A 12,207-nucleotide genomic window follows, 5' to 3' on the forward strand; every position below is an offset into this window, starting at 1 on the left:
TGGTTTATATCAAGTTTATATAAAAATAAATATACTTAGAGAGTAAGGTCAATAAATTATGAAATTTAACACAGTGAATTATATTACTTTCTCTGTGGTGGATAATCAATCTATCAACCTATATCTATTTATAAAAATGAAACCCGTTTCGCATCGTCACGGCATCACGCGTGAACGGGTGGACCGATTTCGATAATTCTTTTTTTATTATTCATTCCATTATTCCTTGAAGTACCTACGAGGATGGTTCTTATGTAGAGAAAACGTAAATATGTACCACAGGCGAAGCCGGGGCGGACCGCTAGTATTTTTATATTTGTCACTTGCTCTGTGGCATAGAGTAATGTAATATGTATACGGGCTCTGTGGTCAAATGCAAAGAGAATACAAAAACTACGTGTCAAATGTATGTCAACTGTCAAGAATGTTATGTCAATTGTCATACGAGTCGATCAAGTCGACAAAAATTACGAAAACAATGCGAAAACATTGAAAAATCCAAAACATTGGCCGAGAGCTGATAACAATTTTGTGTTTTAATTCTCATCTAATAAAAGTTACTTTTATATTTCAAAAACTCAATAACCAAAGTTTAATTATGACAAATAGTATTATAGAACCCATATTTTTCTGTGAAGGATGTTTATCAACTGATAGAAAGCTGACGAATGCCGGGGAATTCTATGATATCTACGTTAAGCTTTTGATTGGTGAAGTATCTAGCAAGGTAAGGAAGTGTAGAAAATACTTTCTCTTCAAATTTAATCTATATTCAGAGTGATCTCAGAAAACTGTTACAAATCAATTTGAAACAAAAATCAGATTTTTTCACACATTAAATTTTAATGTTTTTTTTTTTTATTTTTAACTAGCTTTCCGCCCGCGGCTTCGCCCGCTTTGTCTCAAAGCTAATAAACTATACACTAAAACCTTCCTATTGAATCACTATGTATTAAAAAAAACCGCATCAAAATCCGTTCCGTAGTTTTAAAGATTTAAGCATACAAAGGGACATAGGGACAGAGAAAGCGACATTGTTTTATACTATGTAGTGACTTAAAAAAACTTAAATCATACTCCTAAATCACTCTATTAAAAATCCGCTTAAAATTCGTCAAATTATACATTTAAGCCTACATAAGCCAGCAACAGCACCTTTATTTTCTGCTCGGGAGCTTACAATCACTATGTATTTATAAATATTTCCATAATAAAACCTATCTTATGTGTTAACCAAGTTACCCTCTATATGTGTGCCAAATTTCATTGTAATTGGTCCTGTAGTATTTGGGTGAAACAGTAAACATACATACTCACAAACTTTCGCGTTTATGTTTTTCATTAAACAACATATTGAACGACCGGTTGGCTTGGTTGGTAGTAACCCTGCCTTCCAAGCCAGAGGTTGTGGGTTCGATTCCCACCCGGGGCAAATATTTGTGCGATGAACATAGATGTTTTCTCTGTGTCTGGGTGTTAATTATCTATACAAGTAATTATTTAAAACTATTATGTATGTTTATCAGCCATCTGGTTTCACAAGCGAAAGCTTAGTATAGGATCAGATCGTGCCGTGTGTGAAAATTATCCTGAAATATTTATTTATTTATTTTCAGTTATCAGTAAGCCCTTTATTCTGTTGGGAGTGTAACGCTGTGTTACAAACAATACATAAGTTTAGAGAGAAAGTTAAGCAGGCCAATATCTGCTTAAATGAAGGGTTGAACAATTTTAATGTGAGTACTATTATGTAATCCTAATAACAGCGAGCCTGATCCGGCCTCGCCCGTGGTACATTTTTACATTTTCTCTCCATAAGAACCATCCTCGTACTTCAAGGAATATTATAAAAAGTAATTAATGAAATTGGATCAGCCGTTTTCGAGTTATGTGCTTACCAACACATTTTAAAATTTATCTTTATATTGTAGGTAGATAAGTAATATCTTATTGTGACTATTATAATCATTACTTTTTCTGCTTTTATTTGTGTTGTCAAAATAAATTTTCACGATAGTGGATACCATAATTAAGCATACCTACTCTACTAGCTGTCCCAGGTAAGATTGTCTTACAGGTAAATTAGCTTGGAGAAATTTTTGCGTTTGTAGTAGTGTATGGTCAGCAAATAAAATAAAACTATAAGGGATTTTAAATTAAACTATATGTGTTTCTCCTCTGAAAAAGATGAGACTTTATTTTAATATTTGCACATTTAACATACATATAACTTTTACATTAACAATGTTACTAAAATGAAAAATTTACTAACCTGAAAAAGAAACGACATTTAAAGTTTAATTCTTTAGTTTGAGAAGTCAAAGGCTTGCCTCGACCATGTTTTAACACTGGAGCCATATTGAATTAACCAATGATATTTTATGTATAGATACGTTATATACTCACAATATATCCAAAAAAAATGCTTCATATGCAGTGTCAGGCACACACAAATACAATTTTCATTTTACTTAATTTATCACATTGACAGATTGTATAAGAGAGATGGCTCTAATAAAATGATATAAACAAAAAAGACAAAGATAGTTTGTCACTTCCGCGCAGGTGTAAGCAAAAGTCATAAGAATTCGCCAATTAAATATAAATAAACAAATAGTTGCCATGGTAATTGGCATAGACTAACGACACAGAAGGTTCAATGCTCAGAGCAATAAACCTATATTGCTCTGAGGTTCAATGTTATAGAATATAGATGTTAGGTTACCTGCACAAGTAAATAAATGTGACAATTTCATTTACTATTTTATGATTATTATGATGTCGTATTACAATGAAAAAAAAATTTTTTTTGGTGATATAACTGTATTAAGTATTTATTACTAGCTGTGGTGTTCGTTTTCGGTCATCATCATTTCACCCGATAAACACCCACTGCTGAGCATACTGCATAATCCTCCTTATAGAACTCCATAAGGACAGATCTTACGCTATTCGTTTCAAGGCAGTTCCCGAAACCCGTACAAGGTCATCACTCCAACTTGTAGGATAATTATAATAATAGTGGTGCCTAGATGAAAAAAAAAGGATGAAATAAAAGAAAGGATGAAGTATAAGCCTTTTTTATTTAAAACACAAATAAAATTTATGTTCAATAGCTATTTACAGAAAAGCAAATAGCATTTTTCGTCAGTAGCGATAATCTTTTCTTTAATGTTTACGTATATTCAACATCATTTTATTTTTATTTATCATTTTATTATTGCAAACAAACATTTTTGGCATCACGATTTCATTGTATATAATAAATAGCTATATTTGTTAATTATATGCACTGGATGTAAACTGTGGATTTAAATATAAAAATAATCAAGTATTTACCCAAATCGAAATTAATAAAATAACCGTTCTATTTTCAATAATCGTATCTACATGATAATCTTTGAACACAGTGTACGCTAGCTTTGTCACACTAGTGATTGAAGCAATGTTTTATCCCTTTCATTATTTCAATACACGTGTCAAGCAAGTGTCATTCATAAAGAATTGTAAATTGTTATTTTTACTCTTAAACTGTAATAATTTAATATATTTTGCTGTGATATGATACCTATTCCTTTATCTTTTTTTATTTTTTTGCACGAATACGTGCACTTTCTGAACACATAGGATGGCATTTTCGACAACTTTAATGTACCTATCGGCATATACGCTCACTGGGACCGGTGACAATCTGACTGATTGCATTGGTCCCAAATAGGACCAATTCACGGAATCAGTTTTGGTGCGTTGATGACGTATCTACCTCTTGTTTCTATATATAATATCATTGGAATTAACAATATAAAGTTACAACACTTACACACAAATTAAACACTAGTTATGGCCCTGCCTTCATACAAAACTGCTGAATACGCCGTTCGCACGGGAATAGAATGTGGATGCGATTTCCCTTAGTTAGCATCCAAGCTTACGTCTTTATAATTATTAAACTGTATAAATTCATTCTTTAACTCCGGTCTGCATCGTGCAGACATGGGTGTAAAAGTCTCATTTTAGCTATTAAATGTAGTTTTTAAGTAACTACATCTGAGTTTTCATTTGGGGCCTCCGGCTGCGGGACATGTAATTCACTTCAACAAATATTATAACAATAATAACAAATAATAACAACAATCAACAAATACAAAATTTATCAATTAAACTACGTAACTACATAATAATTATAATTTTTGAATGAAATGTGCTTTATGTTCTAACGTTACCAAACGACTGCACGTGGCACCTGCGGACAGCGTAAACTGGTTTATTCTGGTTTTGTGCGTGTTTCCACTTTCCACTATCAAGTGACGATTTATTTATTTGTTTTGTTTCGTAATTATTATGGTCAAATATTAATTATGAAACAAATTATTATGGACACGATATTTTATTGTTTCACGGTAGTCGCCTTGTCGTTTGCTCAAGGACGTAAAATTGAATGATATATTTTTTTTTATAAAGTCAAAACCATTTTCTTTCAAATAAAAACTTGTTTTTATTGAAAACAAAAGTGTTGCTAGGAATAAGTATAAAATTAAATAGTAATGTTAGGATATCGAAACATTTTTGTATAGGCCAGAACGATATAGTGGAAACGCGCTCTAAGATCTGAGTAATATACACACCACTACATATGCAAAAATTTCTCCAAGCTAATTTACCTGTACTCTTATCACTTAGGGGTATGAAAAAAAGATGTTTGCCAATTCTGAAGCACAAAAAAATTTCATAAAAATTGGTCCAGCCGTTTCAGAGGAGCATGGTAACTATCATTGTGACTCTAGATTTTTTATTAATAGTGTGAAGTCAAATTAGTAAGTGTATGGTTTGAAAATTGTTTTTTATGGTGCGTTTACACATTCGTTCAAAAAGCTAGGTGATTAGCGAGGCCAACACAACATGGATTTTCAGACGTAATCAAAGTTAAGTTTGTGAACTGCGTTTCGACGTCATTCGCAAACGAATGTTTAACTAACACTAATGTGTAAATGCACTATAACAATGATTTCAGACCAAAATCTGCTTATCAACTTTATCCACATCAAACATATCAGATAATATAATATATGCAATACATAGTGAGGAAAACGACATTAATATTAAAGATGAAGAAGAAATTGCAGCTGATGATAATTTTAATAAGGAAACCATCTCTTTAGAAAACGAAATATTAACTGTGCCAATACAATTAAACGCTATAAAGTCTGACGATTCTGACTTGGAAAATGACGTGTCTATGGGCGCAGAATCTGCAGATGAGAAAGAGGACACAGACAATTTAGAGGATGACGAAGATTTCGTTTTAGAAAATGACAAAGACAAAGTACATAAATCCAAAGGTCGAAAATCCTCTAAGAATGTGCGATACACTGCGAAGAAACGTGATAAACGAGAAATATTAACTGCGCCAATACAATCGAACGCTATAAAGTCTGACGATTCTGACTTGAAAAATGACGTGTCTATGGGCGCAGAATCTGCAGATGAGAAAAAGGACACAGACAATTTAGAGGATGACGAAGATTTCGTTTTGGAAAATGACAAAGACAAAGTACATAAATCCAAAGGTCAAAAATCCTCTAACAATGTGCGATACACTGTGAAGAAACGTGATAAAGAAGAAATAAGAGTTTTGTTTAACAAGTGCGAGAGAGTGATAATGGATGACAATGAAATAACGTTATGGCGGGATAAAGCGAAATCAATGCAAAATTACAGAACAATGACGTATCAGTGTGAAACTTGTATAATTGGTTTTAGCACAAAACATAAATATAATGCGCATGCTAGGAAATACCATCCGAAGGTAACGTAAATTAATATATAGATTTATTAATCTATACAGTACATACACAACGAATACATGAGTAGATAAATAGTACAGAGCTTCTAGCCCTCTACACAATGGTAGGCGGTAGCGTTGGGCGAATAGTGTAGGGGGCGTTTATGTCTACGATCTGCCGCCATTACGGCATGTAATGGCGGCCGTAATGGCGGCAAACATCGACAATCATTTGTTGGGCCAACGCCACACCCCGGACACTCCATACAAAATTATCGTTTTGACAGTCACACTGTAGGGACTGCAAATGTGTGTGTTAACGCTTTATGGTTGGCACATTTGTACTAGCGTAAAAAAAATCGTGTTTTTCTGATGAAATACATCCGTAAACAGCACAATATCTTACCATTTTCTACGAAAAACGATAATCACAAATCCAAAATATTTAAATTACTTTAAGTCAATTTGATTAATGTTGTCAATCTTCGTTGCGTATCGTCCTTGCAGAAAAATGTGGCCCATTTAAATCACGATCGCGCGGGGTGAGGTTAGTTTAATTTTGGCAGGAGGCGGAGAGTGTCCGTTCTGTAGCGTTTAGCTACTATTATGTATTCTGTGCCAACGCTGCCCATAGTGCAGAGGGCCTATGCCCTATACTACAAGCACATGACACATACACATGCGTAGCACTGGGAAAATGTCATTTCTTATCACGTACACGGCGAGATTTGAAAATATTAAATAACCAGTGTTCGATGGCATTTATAGTTTGCCAGTTGAACAATGTCATGGGTTTTTGGTTTTTCAGTTTTTATTTGTAACAGTTTATTATTAATTTGTAACAGCCCTTCCAAAAAAGATGAGAACGTTCTTAAAAAAGCTTCGTCTCTGTACTATTTATGTGCTCATGTGCACTCAGTAGGTACACACAAATCTTAGTGAGACGTTTTTGATTCGAAATTTGAAGCGATTTTTGAAGTGAAACTTCTTTATCGGGGTTGGAAAAAAATTTAGTGTAAGATTTTTTCGTTACGCGTGACATTTTTCCGTTACGCGCCATCTCTTTCTTATCCCTACCACGCGTGATCGACGTATTTCTGTAAAGTTGCATATAGTAAATCATTTTTTGAAAAATAAGGTCATAAAGAAGTTTCACTTCTTACGTGTGTACACTAGTACACGCACACATTTTTTTTAAATGTGGCTGAAATTTCCAGAAAAGCAGCGAACATTTGTGCGAGATTTGCAAGCAAAGAGTGCCGCAGAAACAGTTAGAGGCTCACATTGAGATGCACAAGACAAAATATGTGTGTTGCGTGTGTCGTGAGGAATGTTATCCTGAGAACAAAATGTACGAACACTTGAATAAAATGCATAGAAACGTTTTTAGCTGCGTGAAGTGTAGAATGCAGTTTGGGTGGGTATACAAATTTTCATTTGAAATCAAATATATACTTAATATTATAAAGCTGAAGATTTTGTTTGTTTGTTTGAACGCGCCACTCCTGTTGGTCGTATCGTGATGATATTATAGCCTTCCCCGATAAATGAGCTATCTAAAACGGAAATAATTTTTCACTTCGTACCATTAGTTCCCGAGATTACCGCGTTCAAACAAACTTTATAATATTAGTATTTATTCTAAGGGGTTATTAAACAAATTTCAGGAGTCGCTTTGAAGTCAGCAGTCATTACAAAAATGTGCATTTACGTTTCGAATGTGATCATTGTGGCCAGATTCGCACTTCAAAGAAAAATCTGATTGATCACCTTAAGTAAGTACCATAGACGTAGGTATAAATAAATATATAACAAATATTTCAGGACAATTTTCACACACGGCACGATCTGATCCCATACTAAGCTTTCGCTTGTGTTATGGAAACCAGACGGCTGATAAACATACATATATAAATTTAAATAAATACTTATATAGATAATTAACACCCAGACACAGAGCAAACATCTATGTTTATCACACAAATATTTGCCCCGGGTGGGGATCGAACCCACGACCTCTGGCTTGAAAGGCACTACCAACCAAGCCAACCGGTCAGTCAAATGTGTGTGTTACTTAATGTTTATATTGTTTAATCTCATGTTCTGGTGTATTTGTGTTTAGTTGACAATAAACGTTTAGGGTGCACTCACACACATCAGTCACCGTCAAGTCACCGATGACTGATCGGTGACGGTTTGTGTACGTATCCACAAACACCAGTCACCGTCATGTTGTCCGTCAGTCACGTCGCCGGTTTGACTGAATCATTGAACACATACATCAGGTTAGTGAGTGATTAGACGTGTGTCACGCTAGAGAACATGTAGCAATTGACGGTAGCACGACGCTGACTGAACTGAGACGTGACGGCACCGGGTGAGTGGGGATAAAAGTATGATACATGTATGGAAAGATTATTTGACGTGCCTGACCGGGGACGTCACTGATAGATTTCGTGCCGGCGACTGTCGTGTGGGAACAGAGTCATACTAGAACTATTGATACATATTTTTTTTTAATCCTGTCCGGTGACGTGCCGTGACGGTGACTGATGTGTGTGAGTGCACCCTTATTTTATTGAAGTGAAACTTCTTTATCGGGGTTGGAAAAAAATATTTTTTCGTTACGCGTGACTTTTTTCCGTCACGCGCCATCTTTTTCTTATCCCCACCACGCGTGATTCGACGTATTTCTGTAAAGTTGCATATGATATAGTAAATTATTTTTTGAAAAATAAGGTTATAAAGAAGTTTCACTTCTTACGTGTGTACACTGGTACACGCACACATTTTTTATTTATTTATTGAAGTGAAACTTCTTTATCGGGGTTGGAAAAAATTTAGTGTAACATTTTTGCGTTACGCCGTACGCGTGACATTTTTGCGTTACGCCATACTCGTGACATTTTTAAGGTCATAAAGAAGTTTCACTACTTACGTGTGTACTCTAGTACACACATACATTTTTTTAAAATCTATAGTTAAATAATGTATATAGTTAAATAATTTAAACTTCCACAGAAAACGCCACACAAAACCGAAATGCGAAATATGTGGTAAATTATTTAAATTTAGACACTCGCTCGTGGCCCATCATATCGCTACTCACGTCAAGTCATCAGGGGATCATTACTGTGTTGAATGCAATATGCATTTTAATAATGAATATTTGTTAAAACGTCACTTTTATACGAGCACGAAGCATAACGAAAAGAGGTGGGTAGTTTTGAAATTTATTGGTATTACCACAAAAATCTTTAGACAGGGTTTAACTTTAACCGCGGGTTCTCTTTAATCTGGTTTTGTCGTATTTCACAATTCACATAGATAACTATTAAAGTGACAGATCCCTGGTTTAAAGTTAGACTGTGTTTAAATTGTTTTGTGGTAATACCATATAAGTTAAGTTTATAAATCTTTATTGCAAAAGTTTTAAAATATTACAGATTATACATTTAGGAAAACTATAGCCTTCCTCGATAAATGGGCTATGTAACACCGAAATAATTTTTCAAATCGCACCAGTACTTCCCGAGATTAGCACGTTCAAACAAACAAACTTTTCAGCTTTATAATCTTATATCTAAAATTCTCGTGTCACAATGTTAGTCTGCATACTCCTCCGAAACGGGTGGACCGATTCTCATGAAAATTTCTGTGCATATCGGGTAAGTCTGAGAATCGGCCAACATCTATTTTTCATATGTACCACGGGCGAAGCCGGGGCGGACCGCTAGTATTAGTATAAAGTAAGAATATAATAAATCACATAATACATGTTATATAACTTAAATTAAATATTTTTTTAGGTTTCCTTGTTCGGAGTGCGATAGAGTGTTCTCGAATAGCACAGCGCTGAGTTTTCATTATGATTTCAGGCATTTGAAGAAAACAAAATACTATTGTGAGCCGTGTGACCGTGTAAGTTCTTAAATAAATAATCACTACATAATATAAAACAAAGTCGCTTTCTCTGTCCCTACCTATGTCCCTTTGTATGCTTAAATCTTTATAACGACGCAACGGATTTTGATGCGGTTTTTTTTAATAGATAAGAGTGGTTCTCGAGGAAGGTTTTTGTATATAATCTATTAGGTTTCAGACAAAGCGGGCGAAGCCGCGGGCGGTAAGCTAGTAATAAATAAAATACACTTTGTTGTACAAGATTTTGTTGATTTTCAGTAGCATTCAAATGGTAACATCAATTCTAATTACAATTTTTTTATCGATACTAGATCAAAATGTACAATGCTTATATTTTTCTGTGAAACTTCTTTAGGCGCGTTGAGAGTAAAATTTTAAGGTCACGTCACGTCAATACCGTGTCGTCAGTTATCATGTAATAACGCGACGATTTTGGTGACTTTGAATTTTGCCAAAGAAGTTTTACTTCTGACACGTGTGCTCGGCACAGATTATCTTTTCTAAAGTGTACGTATTTTATGTTTTTTATTATCTTTTATAGTATTTCGTAAATACATCAACTCTCAAAGCACACAAGGCGTCATCTTTCCACGATCATGTGCAAAGTCCAAAGACGAAATTGTGTACTATTTGTGGAAGGGCTTTTCATGTAAGTTACACAGACAGACAAATAAGACAGACTTGACTGACCGGTTGGCAGGGTTGGTAGTGGCCCTGCCTGCCAACCCAGGTGTCGTGGGTTCGATTCCCACCCGGGGCAAATATGTGTGATGAACATAGATGTTTGCTCTGTGTCTGGGCGTTAATTATCTATATAAGTATTCATTTAAATTTATACAGGGTGACTGGTAATTCGACGTGATCCTTCAAAGGGGTTATACTAGAGGTCATTTGCAACAAATTAAATACAGCTAACCAGGGGTAAAAAATGGATGGTTATTGAGCTACGACCCTTTTCTTTTTGAGGTGATGCAAGTTTTGGGCAAGTTTTTTTTTTAAACTGATCGCTCAGAGCTAGCGCGCACGAGCAACTTTGTCTCCGCAACTATTTTGTCTCTTCCATCAATTGTATGGGGAGTTGCGTCGCTACGTGCGCGCACTTTCATACTAGCCCATGGGTGGAGAGACAAAATAGTTGTGGAGACAAAATAGTTGCGGAGACAAAGTTGCTCGTGCGCGCTAGCTCTCATTCTTCAGCTTTCAAAAAATATCAATTGAATGTTAACAGTGTAGTAGTTTTTTTATAATTAATTGTTTTTGGTAAAAAGGCAGAAAATTTTCATATCAAAATCCGCCATAGCTCAATAACCATCCATTTTTGTATGTTTATCAGCCATCTGGTTTCCATAACACAAGCACAAGCTTAGTATGGGATCTGTCAATAATTGTCCTGAAATATTTATATATAAATTTTAATATGTTTGCATTCGTATGTGTGTGTGTGTGTGTGTGTGTATACGTGTGTAATCTAATCTATGCTCTATGATTTCAAAATTTCCACAGATTGCGTCATTAAGAAATTCTATTTTTTTTGCAGACAAATCGTATTCTACAAAATCACATAAGAACACACACAGGCGAACGGCCATTTAAATGCGATTTTTGCGAAGCGGCGTTTGCCCAGAAATCTGCACTCGTCTCACATATGAGGGCGATACACAAATTTAAAAAAAGTTTTAAACAATAAACATTTTTTTTTCTTTTTTACCTTCTATGTCCTTTTCTATTTTAGAACTTAGGACGACCATGTTTCTTGTGGAAAATAAAAAACATTATTTAGACGTCTACTATGATTTTTTATTATATATCATGTAATTTCAGCGACTCTTACTTTGTAGTTCGTGAAAAAAATTACACATCTCGAACCTCTAAGTCTCAAACCGACGTCCGATAAAGTACAGTTTTACCAAGTAATTTCAAACGTCCGAAAGAGAATCATGGGGTACCCAAGAAGTCCCAGCTTGTAGTCGTCGCTTGCGTATTAGTACCGAGCAGCGACTACAACGGCGCACGCCACAGTATAAATAATTCAGTAGTTTGATTTTGTTAGCTATCCTAGGAATTTTGTTGATAAATAAATTAACTGCTTATCCTATACTATTAAACGAGCAAGATTTGCATATTTATACAGTTCTCCAAAAGTTGCTCTTACGCGCTAGCTCTATTAATGCGCATATAAATCTTTGTCACAGTTCGGTAACTGTCATGTTCCCGGAGCTTCCGAAGACGATATGTATATAAGTAGAGTGGTAAAATATTATAGAAGGTTAAAATATGCATTTTCTTCATGCATATAAGTAAAATTATGTGTTTTGTGTTATAAGAGATTCATATTGATTTGTAAGTAACGATTTTGTTTCGATAATATTGTCTTGTCTTTGTTGAATTGATTTAATCGGAAAATTTTGTAGTACTTTTAAAGTGTCTTACTGAAGCTGGTGTAATGGAAATAAATAATAATATATACGGTTTAAATAACACAAGGTTTATATAAAGAGAAA

At 34.6% G+C, this 12,207-nt stretch overlaps 1 protein-coding gene across 1 annotated transcript; it reads left to right on the top strand.

The window, feature by feature from the left end:
- Positions 1-437: 437 nt before the first annotated feature.
- LOC149895527 (uncharacterized) lies at positions 438-11,413 on the top strand. The gene is made up of 9 exons (XM_090118830.1): positions 438-727; positions 1,617-1,736; positions 5,012-5,806; positions 7,000-7,199; positions 7,450-7,557; positions 8,804-8,998; positions 9,592-9,703; positions 10,248-10,355; positions 11,244-11,413. Exons 1-9 carry the CDS (start codon positions 599-601, stop codon positions 11,391-11,393), a joined length of 1,917 nt encoding a protein of 638 aa, XP_089974956.1. The 5' UTR covers positions 438-598; the 3' UTR covers positions 11,394-11,413.
- The last annotated feature ends 794 nt before the right edge of the window (positions 11,414-12,207 follow it).

Source organism: Colias eurytheme, chromosome 31 (assembly GCF_061535395.1).
Source record: "Colias eurytheme isolate Ceu_HAF_F1 chromosome 31, ilColEury1 Martin Lab GWU primary, whole genome shotgun sequence".
Classification (NCBI taxonomy): Eukaryota; Metazoa; Arthropoda; class Insecta; order Lepidoptera; family Pieridae; genus Colias; species Colias eurytheme.